Source organism: Euleptes europaea, chromosome 10, assembly GCF_029931775.1.
Source record: "Euleptes europaea isolate rEulEur1 chromosome 10, rEulEur1.hap1, whole genome shotgun sequence".
NCBI lineage: Eukaryota > Metazoa > Chordata > Lepidosauria > Squamata > Sphaerodactylidae > Euleptes > Euleptes europaea.
The window spans coordinates 70,673,123-70,689,838 of NC_079321.1; the positions used below are offsets into that span (position 1 = coordinate 70,673,123).

At 45.8% G+C, this 16,716-nt stretch overlaps 1 protein-coding gene across 1 annotated transcript in view; it reads right to left on the minus strand.

The window, feature by feature from the left end:
- Window positions 1-16,716, minus strand: part of FAM184A (family with sequence similarity 184 member A) — a 115,043-nt gene that overhangs the window by 55,102 nt on the left and 43,225 nt on the right. The window contains exons 4-5 of the mRNA XM_056856950.1: window positions 10,516-10,697; window positions 6,595-6,792 (exon numbers count right to left, since the gene is read on the minus strand). Of these exons, the coding sequence (XP_056712928.1) occupies window positions 6,595-6,792; window positions 10,516-10,697 (380 nt within the window). The remainder of the gene's footprint in view (window positions 1-6,594; window positions 6,793-10,515; window positions 10,698-16,716) is intronic.

Below are 16,716 nucleotides of genomic sequence, written 5' to 3' on the forward strand. Positions count from 1 at the left end.
GAAGCTAGGTAGCCACCCTGCAGATGTCCTATATGTCCACTGTCACTGAGAACGCAGTTGACAATGCTTGAGCTCTCATGGAGTATGTATTTTCAAAGGATAGTCTCATCCTGCTGCACTGTGTGCCATCTGGATGGCCCATGTAACCCATTGTGAGAGAGTCTGAGAGGACACAATATCCCCTTTTTGGGTCCATGAAAGCAAATAAAAAGATTAGGATCTTTTCTGAAGACTTGTGTATGATTCAAATAAAACAACAAAGACCTTCTAAGATCCAAAGTGTGCAGAGATTTGTCTTTAGAGGATTGAGAGTCTGGAAAATGAACAGGTAATTCGATGTCCTGGGAAGTGTGAAACTTCGAGACAACCTTTGGCAGATGTTCTAGGCTAGTTTGCAGAACCACTTTATCTGCATGGAACCTAATGAAAGGTGGGTCATGTCATAGTGCTCTTAAGTCACTGACCCTTTTAGTCAAGGTAATGGTCACTAGGAACGCTACTTTATAGGACAACTGAGTGACATTGCATGTAGCTAACGCTTCAAAGGGCTTAATCATAAGTTGTGTCAGCACCAAGGTGAGGCTCCACTGAGCCACCAGTACTTTGACTGGTGGGAATAAATTATTGAGACCTTTAAGAAAATTTTTACAAAGTGGATGGGCAAATAAAGAAAACGAGTTAATTCAGTCATGGAATGCTGACAAGGCAGTGAGGTAAACTTTAATCAAAGAGAACTTTAATCATCATCTTTCAAATATGACAAATACTTGAAAACTTGGAACAAAGGGCAAGAGTGAGGGTTGATCACTCTTCCAGAAGCTCATGACACAAACCTAAGCCATTAAAAATAACAAGATTTACTGGTTGAAGGTTTACGTGAAGTCAGGAGCACATTTGCTACTCTGTCAAAGAAAAGATTCAAGAGACAATTAACCAGGCGTCAGATGGGGGGACAGAATGTTGTGGTGCTGTATAGGGCCCATTGTGAGTAAATCTGATGCTAGAGGGAGTGGGATGTAATTTCCCTTGGCCATCCATAGAGTGGGGAACCAAGGCCTCTTGGGCCAAAAAGAAGCAGTTAGGATCACGGATGCCTGTTCTGCCACTATCTTCCTTACGACTTTGTGCAGTAACAGAATTGGGGGGAAAGCGTAAAGGAGGGAATCATGCCAATGTAGTTGGAATGCATCCCCTATGGACCAGGGGTCCACTGAGCTCTGGAGCAGAACTGTGTGCCTTTTGCGTTCTCTTCCGTGGCAAAGAGATCTGTAGTTGGAGTACCCCACTCAGTTAAAATGGGCTGAAGGTACTGTAGATCCAGCAACCACTTGTGGTGGGTGGTAACATCCCGGCTGAGGGTGTCTGTGGTGATGTTGGAAGCCCCAGCTACATGAATGGTAGACATGGCCACCTTGTGCTGGATCACCCATTCTTAAATCAGGGTGGCTTCGCTGCACAGTGCAATAGAACCTGTGCCTCTCTGCTTGTTCAGGTAATATTTTGTGACTGTTTTGTCTGTTGCAATGAGCAGCATCTTGCCACTAATGAGTTCTGCAAAAGAAACAAGTGCATACCTTATAGTGGGTAGCTCCTAGCATATTGATATGCAAGGCAGATTCTGATTCAGACCATCTACCCTTGTAGTGGGCTCCCCATCCCCCCCAAGGAAGCGTCTGTAAATAACTGACATTTATGAGATTGTACTCCAAATGATACACCAACCAGGAGATTGCTCTTGAGTTCCCACCAATACAAGGATTTCAAAAGGGAACGGGGAATGGACAACTTTTTCCATTGAGGGTCAACATTGATTTTGAAGTGCCTAATGAACTAGTTTTGGAGTGGGCACATACATAGCCACGCATAGGGCACTACAGCAGTAATGGAAGCCATTAGTCCTAACAACTTCTAGGTCTTAATGGCTCTTTGGTATCTGTGCCATTTAAAGGTTGCCACCAACACCTGAATGGCCTTAACCCTCTGAAGTCGTGGGAAGAGCGTGCCTGCTTGTGACTCTAACAGTGCTCCAGTAAAATTGACTGTTTTCATTGGCTGAATGAATTTCTTATGGTTTTCTTTCTGGATTTCTTATGGTTGAGGACAAAACCTAAATGTTTTAGTAAGTAAATTGTGGTATGGACATTGGCAAGTAAGGCTTCACTGGACTCCGCAGGCAACAATCAGTAGGTAGGGAAATATTGTGCAACCTTGTGTTGCAAGTTATCCCACAACCTCCCCTACACACTTGGAAAAGACTCTGGGCGCTGTAGCCAGAACAAATGGTAACACATTTTACTAGTAGTGTTTGTTGTCACATGTAAACCTGAAGTACTTTCTACATGATTTGTAGATGCACAGGAAAGTATGCATCCTTAAGGTTAAGAACAGCGTACATGTTAGAGACCAACAGAGCTGAAATTTCAGGTATAGAGACCATTTGAAAGGACCTGACCCGTAAAACATTATTCAAAGCTCGGAGCTCCAGGATGGGTCTCTTTTCACCTCCTTTTTATCTATGAAAAAATACCTTGAATAAAAACTTTCATGGACTTGATGGGGGTACTTTAGATATAGTATCTTTAGAAAGCAACTCAGAAATTTCCTAGAGCAACTCAGGAGGTCCCCATAAAGGTGAACACAACAGAGGACCACATGTAAGGATACAAGACTATTCCAGAAAATAACCAGACTTTATTATTGAGAGGACCCAGAAATCATTGGTAACATTAGCCCAAGTTGCACCATAGTTGTTCAAATGTTTATAAAACATTAATTCAGTCCCCTTGGCCACATCTGAGACTAGTCATGCCATCGACTTTTTTAACGATGCCTGAGTTGGGAAGGAACAATCAGATTTTATACCTTTGGCTTTAGGTTGGAGTCTTTTGTGCTACTGTTGAGCACAGTAAGGCTTAGACTGGGATTGGTAGCTATATGGGGCAGAGTATCTTCTTGTTTTATAGTTTAATATACCTTGTAAAGGCCTTTGGCTATCTACAAATAAATATTTACTTACTATTTACTTACTATATGGGGCAAAGTGGAAATTATATCCCTTGGGCTGACAGTATGTTGGGCCTTGGCTATGCTGGTTTTCCAGTTGTTGCAGGAGCTTGTTGGATCACACCCAAAGACCTGGCCATGATTCTGTCCTTCCAGAATCTGTGAAGGAATTAATCTATGGACTCATGAAACAAGGCTTTCTCATCAAAAGCCATGTCCTCGAGTCACGGTTTAGCATTAGGTGGTAAGGTGGAAGACCAGAGCCACGAATGGCACCTCAAAAGTATGCTGGAGGTCATGGTTTTGCTAGTGGCATCCAATGAATGGCGGACTGTGTACAGCTGATGGCTACCTAGGCAACAGCCCTCAGCTTGCATTGCCTTCCCCCTGGAAGGTATCCAACAAGCTGTGAGAATCTATCCCACAGAAACATTTGATACCTCACCATCAAGGCAGCAAAGGTGGAGATGTGGAGACCCAAGGACTCAGCTGAGTAGAGCTTTCTACCCAGCATGTCTAATTTTCTGTCCTCCTTATCCAAGGGGGCAGAGTGGGGGCCAGATTTGCCCTTAGAGGGCAGGGTTTCTGCAACCAACGAGCTGTTTTGCGGGTGCTGACATAAAAATTGTGAACCCTGTTCTTGGACCTTATAAAGATTGTCCACCTAATGTGCCACTGGTGCATGAGATGCTGGCTTGGCCCCAAGTTAGCTAATGGAATGGATCTAATGCCTTTAACCACAGGAATGTGCATGGGGCAGTTTCCGCAGCATACAAAAGTTCCATAACTGGATCGGCCTCCCTCGGTTCCAAGGGGGTAACAACAATGCCCAACGCTGTAGCCATCTGGACTAATTGTTCATTATATGCTTTAATGTCCTCCATTGGCGACACTGGGGAAGGGACCCCAATGATGTCATCAGGTGAGGAAAGAAAGGTAGTATTAGAGTCCCCATCCAATTCCCTAGCCTGGTCTTTGGAGCTGGACTCGACTTCGAGGGATGGTTGCACCTGCTTACTCGACTTCAAAGAAGGCTTAGAAGTACTCAGCACTAACGACTGCCCCAGATGAGAAGCCCTCTCTGAAGGATTGCAGATGCAGCAGCTATGTGTTGGCGGTGGCAAGCAGCCGGAACACTGGTGGCAAGGTTCCCAATGATAATGGGATCTCTCACATCAACCGCAATAGGAGTCCCTGGAGGCATAGGACTTGGCATCAGAGAAAATGTTAGGTACCTCAAAGACATCTCCCTCACAGGACGAGAAGGAAAGAACCTCTGCCGAAGGCAAAGTGGTACGCGACTTGATCAGCCAGTTCCCGTTACTTCAACCCTTTCAGAGAAGGAGAGTGTTGGCGCTGAGGTGAAGGATGGTCTCTAAATGGCGTGCAGGTTCGTCTCGATGAACAACATTCTCTAGTCTCCTCTTGTGGAGATGTAGTACAGCAGTGTGACACCAAATGCTATCTCTCTCTCTCTTTCTCCTTTGAGACTGTGGTGGTCTGCTGTGGAGATGGGGTGCGATGACATGGCACCGAATGCTCACATTCCTTGTCTTTGCCTGTTGATGTTCTTGACGGTGAGTCATGGTGTCGAGGGAAATGGGTCCGACGATCGGTGCCAACATCCTTTGAAGTTGACAGCTCCAGGCTACCCCTCGGTAAAGACACAGAGCCCTTTTCCAAGGAATGTTTGGCTTTCTTCTGAGCCTTTTTGTCCGGTGGCTCTGAGGCCACCCTTTTCATCGGGACAGCTGAGCCCTGATCACCCTTTGAGGGTGCTGGAAGTGCTGAGGCTGAGGATGGTGAATGGCCTCCTTTTCACCCAATCGTCCTGCTGGGAGGGGGGGTGTCTTAAGGTTTTTTCATAGAGAGCCGCTTTAAACCTCGGAGTTCATTCTTGCCGGTCCTTAGGAGTAAAAAGGCCACAAGCCCTGCAGGAGGAGGTGATATGCCCCTCATCCAGGCAGTACAAGCACTCATTGTGCTCGTCATTTTGGTCCCACAGTTAATACATTCTTGAAAAGTGCCATCGCAACCGCAAAAAACGCGACAACACTTGCAATTAGCAACTTGAAGAAGAAAAGCAAAGGCAAAAGCCTGTCAGTAAGTTTGTGAGGTAAATTCGGCAGACGCTCTCCACACGTCCTCTCTCCATGGTGGCAAAGAGAGAACTGAGGGAAGGCCACTCCCCTGCCCCTCTGTCATATGGCTGTTTCGGCAGGAAAAGCCGTTGGCCGCAGCGGTGCACGGGAAGAGGGGAGGGGGGAGCGTCCCATGTGGGACTACACAAAGTCCACGATGATGAATAAATGCATATACACATTCAGGCCCATGAACTGGATACATAGATCCAATTCTAAGAAGTGTAAGTATAATGCTTCTCTGAGGATATAGTTCCAGATTGAGGAGAGGATTGTGCATGAAAAAGGCTACTTCCATGTGCAAGTTGCCATGCTGGATTGGGCTGTTCTCCTATTGTTGTGAGCACTATTGTTTTAAACATTTAAATTTATATGCCACTTTCCTATCTATATATCTATTTCTCAAGTGTGGCCCCAATCTATGGGTATCTAAATCTGTGGATTGGGCCCACACTGACACGAAATCAATTTCCCTGCAAACTCTGTCCAAAATAAAATATCATTTAAGCACAAGAGCTGGTGGTGGCAGATGCAGGGAGCTGTTCTGGTCCTGGCCATGGTGGCCGCACACTCTGGGAGCTGCTCCAAAAACCACTCCAGGACTGGCCATGGCAGCAGACTCTGAGAGTTGCTCTGGACCCAGCTCCAGCAGACTCCGGGAGCTGCTTGGGGTCTGGCCATGGAGTCTGGCAACATTGCTGAGAGCTGTGCTGGGCCCAGCAGTGAACACCAGAAGCCACGCTTGGCCCAGTGGCAGACACCCGGAGCCGCTCTAGCTCCCAGACACTGTCGTCACAGCAGCCAGGCTCCAAAATGAGTAAGGGGGCCTGGAGCTGTGCTATGCTTGGCAGTGGGAGGGGGGAGGAGATGGGATTCCCTCCCACAAGTCTCATGGGCCCTCCACTGGTTACAAATAAATGGTGAACCCACAGTCCTATATGTTAGTCTTCCAGCTTCTCCTGGGAAAGATGTAAAAACTTGAAAGTAGAATGTTCTAGACCAGCAGTTCCCAAACTTTTTGAGTTATGGAGCACTTTTCAGGAGAGAAAATTAATTTTCACCTAGCACTAATTTTCACCTAGCACCTATATACTAAACCGAATAACAATAGTATTTTTCTTTCCTACCTCTTCACAGAGCACTAGGAGATGTTTCACAGAGCACCAAGTGCTCCATGGAGCACAGTTTGAGAACCACTGTTCTAGACAGTTTTCTGAAAAGATGAGAAAGCCAGTTCCTTCTATCTGTTCATCACCACCAGAACAAGATGTTGGAGCAGAAGGAGATTAATACCCAGAGTCTCTCTTTTACCTGAAATAATTTGAGTAGGTAAAGATTTTGTCAATCTTATAAGTGAAAAAGTTTGGTACAATTACAATGTGTTAAAATTTGCTCAAAATACCTTTACAAAGCAAACACAAAAATACTCCTCACATTATGGATCACTTACCATTTGCAGTTTCTTTTTTTCCTTGTTAGTATTGCTATGAGCTGCCTCAAGAGCATTATGATGTTTCCATGCCAACTCCTCCAAGGTCTTAGAATGAGCCTCATTTAGCTGTGCAGCTTCTCCTTCTAGTCTGGCTTGCAGTTTTATCAGCTCCTTCTCGTAATATTCTCTTTGTGTTTCCCTTGCTTCATTCACTTTCTGTTAATCCAAAATAATAGAAGTATTTCAAAATTAAACACATTCCCAAAAGTCACATACATTTGAACTCATCTGTTATGTCAGGAATTACTGTAGTCTTAGGTCTCATTCACACATTACGAAGTCCACACTTCCCCAACGGGGACTGTAACAGTCACACTCTGGAGACTCTGCTGGGAACTGATTTAAATCAGGATTGTAGCACACAAGGAGCTTTAGCTTTCTCCTCCAAGCTGTTCTCCTGACAGGAAAAAGCCCTGGGGAACTGCTATTTGCCTGCTGGAGAAACTTACATGTACCAATGGCTACACAAAAGCTTCCCCAGTGAGACAAATAGCAGGTCCATAAGGCCCTTCAGGTCAAGAAAACAAAACAAGAGGGAAGGAAGGCTTAAGGCCCTTCTCTTCATGGTCCCAAACCAAACTGGGCCTGTATGTGCCTGCCAGCACAGAATTCTAGCACTACACCCTACCCAAAGTCCTTGTGAAGATCACTTGTTTACCACATGGACTTTGCAACATGTGACTTGACCCATAGTGCCTGTCCACAACTTTCTTGCTGCCCGTTATGCCTGGAACTCCTTCCCTGGACATGTAGGTAGTATCCTCCTTTTTCTTCCTTGGTCCCTTTCTCAAATTCTCTTAACCTTTATGCCTCAGTGTTATCTCGGCAGCAACTAAACCCAAGTATTCATCCCTTTCTGCACGCTTATTTCTGTTTCACAGTTCCTTGCTTCTCCTTACTTACTTCTCTTTCTCACTGTCAAAAATGGCAAGCTCCTGGGAAAAAGTATCTTTTTGCTCCTGAAACCGAGAAGATACACTGATGCCACTGAAATAACAACAATGGCCATTTCTGCACCAATGACTTACATCAGAATATCCTCGAGGTTGATCCCAAAGGTTTAGCAGTGAATTCCAATTTTCTGTCCACATTGTCCTATTCCTTCCATTTCACTCTGTCTGCACTTTCCCATATTACACGAAATGGATGCCACGACCCGATCTGCAATCCTCCAATCAGGTACATCCCCTCCCACAGCACCCTCCATCATCCACCTCTGTGCAAATCAGCGGGGAGGGATATACTAATGATCTAACAATCTAATATCCCTTTGCTAGTTCAAAAAACAGCCTTGCCAGCCGAGACCACTCTTCCCTGGCTCCAAGTGACCCAGCATAATCATGGTGATTTCTCCTGGTGCAGCTTCAAAGGAGGGGGGAGAGCCCCCACTCTGGGTTGTTGGTGGCAGGCTGGCTGCGTGCAAAGGAAGGGAAGACTGGAGAGAGGCGGAAGACCAGAGGGAAGGGAGGGGACCCTCCCGCGCTGGTATATTCTCCTCCTTAGGATTCTTGCACATAATCATAGAGACAAATACAATCACAGTTCCTCTGTCCTCCGCCTCCATGCAAATGCTCCAGTGTATCTTCATTGGTACAAATGCATTTGTTAAAAAATTATAATAAAACGCTGGGAAATGGAAAGTGGGAGGTGAGGGGAGGAGCCACGTGAGGGGGCAGAGAAATGAACATTGCAAACATGTCCACACCCTCTGGGAAGTTGTATTTGAATCGGAGGTAAAGAATAGAATGCTGTAAAAGTGGTTGTAGAAGTCATAGACATTCAGCTATTGCAAGATGGTTTCAACACCAAACGGAGGCAAAATGGTGTAGACAAGTCAAAATACAACATTTCATTAAACATTGTAAATACTTGGTTCGAAAACAGCCAATGTCAGGAAAACAGAGCGAGTTCATAGAAAGGAGTTTTGTTGCCCTTCACCAGCAACCCCACCAGCAACCCCAAACCATGCTAGTCTGGAGAGTCAGGGACTGCTCAGGAACAGTAATAGAAGTGATCCGGAGGATACACAGTGAGGGGAAAAGAAACTCTTTCTTGTTTGAGCTTCAGCTCCTTTTGCACAACAGCAGGAAGTAACAGTTTCTGACAATTTCCACCCTCTTGCTGCAGTCCCCTGTGCTGCATCTCATGCTGTTCTTGAGGGTCTCCCTGCTCTCAGGAGGGGCTTTTTGTGAGATTCTTTGGAGGGAAAGAAAAAAAAATCACTTCTATGGGGAAAAAAATCACTTCTATGGATACAACCTAAACTGTTATTTTGTATCCAATAAGACAAAGACAGGAATATTTCACAAAAATTCAGTTAAGTTTTGTGTGATTTGGCTTTTCCCTCACTCTCCTCACTTCATTCATAATACATTCTTGTTAGGTATGTAATCTGGATTTGTTACCAACTCTATAGCTACTACGGGAAAGGTGTATAATTAAAACTTGCTACCTCTGATTGTATGGCTGTAATTCAGACATCAACAAATTCTGCTTTGTCTATGATGTGATCAAGTTTCGTTTATTCTTGAGCTTATATGTGATGGACAGGTCAGGTTCCACCTCTCCCTAAGAGCAACCAACTGGAGCTGACAGAATGGTGAGATGGACAGCTGAAAACAGGCATTAGGAGAGTCAGACTGGCTGAGTGAAGCATGTGACAGAAGAGCAGCTTAGTACTGACTGGGAAAAGGTCAAGTTGTAATGAAGAATCCCAAATGCCTGAATATGGAACTAGTTCAGAAGTTCAACTGAAAAGAAACTTTGTAACCTCTATCTGATTTACTCCAAAGTTATGTTCAACCCGTAAATAAAGTTATGTTCAAACAGTTAATAAAATTTAAGTCCTTGTTTGTTTAACCCTGTGGGCTGGTTGTTTAAAGTCTCAGGGAAAGCGAGAGAAGTTAATTACACCATGGATAAAAAATGGTGAGGACAATAAAAGTAGACGGCTAGCCCATCGGCTACTGAAGGATCATAACTCGCAGCTCTCTGAAGCGGTTGCTAAATTTCTTACTGTTACTTTGGAGTAATACTGAATGTACTTAATGAACGAAGGATTCAGGTTATATAATGGTCTCCCTGGCCTCTATACAGAGCATTAAAGCTGTTTGCAGTTATTATTTGTATAGGTCTGGCCAAAGTCTGGCCATTTTATAACTGCCCTGTATTTTGTATTGGATGTCCTGTATTTTGTACTGGATGTCCCATTTTTGTACTTGATGTTTTAGCTACTATGCCAATAAATAAGGCTATGAATGAAAATGATTGGGCTACCCTGTCTGGTGGTGTCTCTGTGAGTGAAACAGAGGACCTGGTATGTAAAATAGTCATGGCTCTCCATATGTTTTAAAAGAGGCAAGATGGGTGGTGAACTGTGACTGCCTGACCTACCTGTAACCCTGAACCTGTAAAGCAAAGGTTGTGAAGGGTGGTAGGGACTCTGAGTGAGTGAAAAAGAGTCTTTCTTCAAAAACGGAACTGTGAATGAAGATTTTTAATTTAAGAAGCATGTAACCTAACTATAATTTGATGGGACATCCAAATGTAGGTGCTTCAACAAATTTATGACTGAGTACAAACTGAGATCCTAAACTGTGGTTTAATCATTGTTTAAAATCCCTGTTTATAGTCAAGAAACAACCCCAATTTGATGAAGTACCTGAATTCAGAAATCTTAATAAATTGTGATTTGATTGAAGAAAATCTGGAAGTCTTCAATCTTGACTCTGCATGAGAGGAGACCAAAGGAATAAACCAGGTTTGTTCTTACCACCAATATCTCTGAGTTTGTTTGTGACATCTCAGTAGAGCCATAGTATCAGTTAGAAACTACAGTTGGTCTGGGGGGTGGGGGCGGGGGCGGGACGGGACATTCACCTTCTCCAGGGCAAGAATTTGCTGCCTTTGTCTTTCATCTAGACTTTGTGTTTTGCTTTGCAATAGATTTCTTTCTTCTTCCATCTGAGATAGCTTCTCCCTTAATCTGGACTTTTCAGATTCTAAATCCCTTATTGTAACTTCCTGGGTCATTTGAGTAGCTTGTAGCATTCCAATGTGACCTGCAAAAATAAAGCACTAATTTAGAATCTTGGGATTCTTGTACTTTCTGAGTTAGAATGAATGAATTCATAAGGTCCAAGTATTATTTAAACACACTGAACCTATCAAAATCATAATCTAATGCATACAAAATCATGCCATATTATGTTTATTGTTAAAAAGCACATTTTCTGACATTACAAAAATCTAAAGTTACATTACATAACATCACTCATAGTACTTCTACAAATGGGGACCAGCCCCCCACCTTTGCTTCCTGCCCTCTCCTCCCTTCTCTGACACTCTTCCCCCTTTCTTCCCCCTTGTCAATCTGCCCTTTCTCTCCCCATCCCCTTCTCTGACAATCTCCCCCCATCCCCCTCTCTATCAATATTCACATCTTTATTTCTTCCCCCTCCCCCTCCTTACACTGACATCCTCTTCGGCTGCTGGGGCTGTCCTTCTCAGGGCTGCCCTTGCTCTCAGAGCCTCAGCAGCAAGGTTCTTGGAAGCTGATGCATTAATAGCAAGGCCCCTTTGGGCTGCCATGTTGGCAGCAAGGCCCCCAGGGGCCAGCAGAGTGGCACCACTGGGCCTGGAGTGGCTCCTGGACTCCGCCAGGTCTCTTCAGAACCAAGATAAGTACTTTGTGTGTGCATGCTCAGACAATGTTATTTTATTTTGTTGGGGGGATTTAAATGCCCAAATGTATTTCTTAAGTTTTCAGATTTTTCCGCAAAATTGGGAAGGTCCCCCAAGTTTGTAAGCAAAAAACCAGTGTTGCTTACCTGTAACTGTTGTTCTGCTCAGAATTGTTGTTCTGTGCAGGCACACATGGGTAGTACGCATGCGCAGGCCAACCGCAGAGAAATTTATGCTGGCAAGCTTCTCCCCTCCCCATCTAATGGCTCTTCTCGCTGAAACGGTCATGTGACGAGGAGGGGCGAGCGGCCGTCTCTCCAGTTCTCCGCCTCGCCGCCACGGCACTACCCTAAGAGGGAACAACCCACAGCCGGGATGGAGGGAGGGATGTGCGCCTGCACAGAAGACCACTAGATGAACAACACGTACAGGTAAGCAACACTGTTTTTCATCGGCATGGCTTCTGTGCAGTCCCACATGGGAGAATAGCACACTACACACCACAGGAGGCGGGAGTGAGATTGCAACTTTAACCAACCTTTATTATGTCTTTACAGCACCAACTGCAGTACCGCCCTACCAACAGCTGCGTCAACATTGGCATCAACATCCACTGTGTAATGGCGGATAAATGTAACTGGACTGGACCATTTGGCCACTTTACAGATCTGTCAAACTTACTGCCCCTTGAAAGACCACAGAAGAAGCCACTGCCCTGGTGGAATGTGCTTTACGCCCCATTGGACATACCTTTCCCGCTTTCTCATATGCAATGGCGATGGCTCTGGTAACCCATCTGGCGATAGTTTGGGCCGATGCCCTACACCCCTTCTTTGGACCAAAGAAACAGACAAACAGATTGTCATCCTGTCTACAGGATTGTGTCCTATGTAAATAGAATAAAAGCACCCTTCTTACATCTAGAGTGTGCAGAGACATCTCTTTGTTGGACTGTGAGTTCAGGAAGAAGGTGGGCAGAACTATATCCTGCAAGGTGTGGAACCTCAAAACCACCTTCAGCAAGTAGTCCATGCTTGTACGAAGGACAACCTTATCGCTGTGTACCTTTAGGAAGGGAGGATCATGGCGCAACGCTGACAGATCACTGACCTGTCTGGCCAAAGTGATGGCCACCAAAAAAGCTACTTTACAGCTCAGAAAATGCAGGTCACAAGAGGCGAGTGGCTCGAAGGGTTTAGACATCAAATATGACAATACTAAAGAGAGACTCCATTGGGGCGCCAGTGCTTTAACAGGGGGAAACAAATTGTTAAGGCCTTTCAAAAACTTTTTGCACAAGGGGTGAGAAAATAGGGAATGAGACCCCACACCTTCATGCAGCGCTGATATGGCTGCCAAATTACCTTTATGGATGAGTTAGCTAGACCTCTTTCCTTTAGGGATAACAAATATTTAAAGATGTTGGCTAGGGAGCATGTTCCCGGGTCGACCCCCCCCTCCCATTCGCTCAGGATGTGAATGCCTTCCACTTGCTACTATCGGAGCACCTAGTAGAAGGTTTCCTAGATGCCACTAGTACCTCGGTTACTTTCCCTGAGAAGTCTCCTACCCTTGATTAACCACGCCATCAGGTGGAGAGCTGATGGATTGTTATGTCATACATTCCCTATGGATATGACATCCAGAATATCTGCGAATTCCCAAAACTGGCCCTGGGCCAGTTTCCACAGTGTCAGGAACCACAGCCTCTTTGGCCAGAATGGAGCCACAAGGATAATTTGTGCTCTGTTGGCTACTATTTTCCTGATTACTCTGTGCAGAAGGGGGGTCGGTGGGAATGCATACATCAGCGCCCCATCTGAAATGCATCCCCTATGGATTCCACCTCCCTTGTGGCCCTTGAACAGAAAACTGGGCATTTTGAATTGTCCCTTGTAGCGAACAAGTCTATGGATGGGGAACCCCACCAACTGGTAACCTGGTGAAACAGTTGATCCTTTAAGAACCATTCGTGCTGCATGTCCGAATCTCTGCTTAGGGCGTCCGCTACCACATTAATCTGTTCTGCGACAATAACATAGTGTAATGCTCAATTGCCCATTCCCAAATTTGGATGGCTTCCTCGCAGAGCCTCCATGACCCGGTGCCACCCTGCTTATGTAGTACTTCATGACCACGTTGTCTGTGGCAACCAGGATCCTCCTTCCTCGAATGATTCCTGTGAAAGAGATCAGTGCGTACTTTATAGCCCTGAGCTCCAGTAGGTTAATATGCATTTGGGATTCCTCAACAGACCACCTACCCTTCACTTGCAAGGAATCACAATGGGTGCCCCATCCCTCTAGGGAAGTATCCGTAAATATCTGGATATTGTGCGTTTGCATGCCAAACTGCACTTCCGCAAGTAGGTTGCGATCCTGACTTCACCAAGATAGGGACTTAACAACCGCTCTGGGAATAGATAACATTTCCCCTTGATAATCAACATTTAATCAGAAGTGTTGCAAAAACCATAACTGTAATGGTCTCATTCTTAGCCAAGCCATAGGGACCACTGCCGTGGTAGACGCCATAAGGCCCAATAGTTTCTGAATTCGAACCGCCTTTTGGAATCGGTTCCTCTGGAAGGCCTCTACCATTGATTGAATGGTTTGTACCCTCTGCAGTGGTGAAAACATCCTAGCAGCTCTGGAGTCTAATACTGCTCCTATAAACTCTGCCCTCTGTGTAGGTTCCAGCCTTGATTTAACATCATTGATAATTAAACCAAGATTTTCCAGTAATTGCAGCATAGTACCAATGCTATCCTGGACCTCATTGGGGGAAGAGCCAACCACCAACCAGTCATCCAGGTAAGGAAAGATGGCAATACCCTTGGTTGCCAGGTGGTCTACTACCTCGCCTACACACTTGGAGAAGACACGAGGAACCGTAGTCAACCAGAAAGGTAAGACATTGTACTGGAAATGCAATCCCTCACAGGTAAATTGGAGGAACTTTCTACACAATTTGTGTATGGCTATGTGGAAGTAGGCATCTTTGAGGTCTAAGACCCCAAAAAACATGCCTACTGTCAGGATTGAACACCTCTTGGATTGAAGTAATATGAAAAGATCTGACACGGATGAACTTATTCAAATTCCTGAGGTCAAGAATGGGCCTCTTTTCCCCCTTTTTGTCCACCAAGAAATATATTGAGTAAAAGCCCCGACCAATCTGGTCATCGGGAACAGGGCTAATCGCCCCTTTTTGGAGCAATTCCGCTATCTCTGCCTTCAACTCTTGGGGAGCTTAGAATCATAGAATCACAGAATCATAGAGCTGGAAGAGACCACCAGGGTCATCTAGTCCAACCCCCTGCCCAATGCAGGAAATTAACAACTACCTCCCCCCCACATCCCCAGTGACCCCAACCCTCCCCCCACCATGCAGGATCCAACAATCAAAGCACTCCCGACAGATGGCCATCCAGCCTCAGCTTAAAGCTCTGCTTAAAGCTTGTACGTCCCTTTGGGGAGGATGATGGGAAGGAACACACTCATGCCATTCCAAGAAATAACCTTCTTTTATTATTGACAAAACCCAACCATCAGAAGAAATGGAACACCAACTGGAATAGAACTTGGACAACCGGTCCAAAAAACAGAAAGCAGCAACAGGTGAATTGACAACGGTCAGTCATTGCGACCCTTTCTTAGGATTGGGTCTATTTTGTGGGGATCTATCTTCCCATTTGTTCCTATTCTTAGAGGGGAACCTCTTTTGCTCTGAAGGGTTAAATGTCTGTCTCCCTTGGGATTGGTATTGATAAGGGGTGAAACATTAACCCCTATTATAATAGGAAGGAGTTTGCCTTGGCCTATACCTCAATCTAAACCTAGATGAGGAAGGGGTAGGTGGCGTAATGCCCAACAATTTAGCCACGGCCGTCTTTCTTATATTTGTGGAGGTATTCGTCAGATGCCTCATTGAAAAGAGCCCGCTCATCGAAAGGCATGTCCTCCAACCTATTCTTAGCCTCTTGGGGCAGGTTGGATGACCACAACCAGGAAAAATGCCATAGAGCAATACGGGACGCCATAGTTTTACTGGCGGCATCGGCAGCGTGTCAGGCTGAGTAGAGTTGGTGACATCCCAACCTGTAACCCTCTGACTGCATGGTCCTCACTACAGTTTTCTTCTCCTCGGGAACGTAGGCATGGCATGCTCCCAAAGGAGTATTTGGTATCGGGCCATCAGGGCGCCATGACTAGCTAACCTCAGACCCAACGAACCTGTAGAGTACAATCTATGACTCATAAGATCTAGTTTCCTACCCTCCTTATCAGAGGGCAAGGCATGAGAGCCTGGTTTGCCCCTGGCCAGGAGAGTGTCGGCTACGAGGGAGCTGCTCTGGGGGTGCTGATATAAACAGCGGTGCTCCTGTTCCTGCACCCTATAGAGATTATCCACCTTCCTGCGGATTAGGGGGTATGATGCTGATTTAGCCGAGTTGGACAGGGCGATCTCCCTAATACCTTTGACCATGGGGATGGCTACTGGCTTGGCGTCAAGGGAGTAAAGGACATCCATGATAGGATCCTCCTCTTTGGGCTCAGAGGGATTGACACTGAGCCCCAGAGCCCTGGCCATCCTGGCCAGCTGTTCATTATAGGCCCTAATATCTTTGGATGGGAAGACTGGAAAAGGGTTGCCCACAACAACATCTGGAGAGGGCCAAGAAGATGTTTCAGAGCCCCGTTTGAAGACTCTGAAATTGTCCTCAGAATCCAAGGTATCTGAGTGGAACACCTGCCTTGACGAATCTTGATGAGCAGATGCTCGTGGTGCCGTGTCTCTTGACGTCGACGCCACCTGATGCCACTCCCTAGGTGGATCAGACTGTCCCTTCAGTGATGTACGTTCCTTTGATCTGGAGCGGTTTTGGTGCCGGTGTTCCTCACGACATCGAGGAGAGGGCGTGTGTCGGCATTGCTCCTCACGTGGTGACAGACAACGTCGATCGGTATCCTGGTGTTAGAGGGGAAACCGTTCTTGGTGTCTGTCTTCCCCTTGACGTCAGGGGGATGGTGATCAGCAAAATTAACATTGGCCCCTCTGATCCCAATATCTGTGGGACCGGTAGCAACCGCTGCGGTGTGAGTCTGCGGAAGCCCGAGAAAGTATCTTGACGTCGGAGTGAAAGTCTGGAATGACTATCACATCTTGTTCGGAGGGTGAGAAGTACATCCATTCCTCTCGTGGCGAGTTGTGACTTCTCCTGGGGAAGACAGACTGCCGACGGCTGGGGTGTCCTCTCTGGAAGGAGCTCAACTATGGTGTCCCTTGGAGGAGGCTGGAGAATGCATCTTAGTCTCGCTCGGTTTAGGTGGGGAGTGGCTGACGCTGCTCTGTTTGCTGCATTCTCCACGCTCCGATGTCCTGATAGGAGACAGT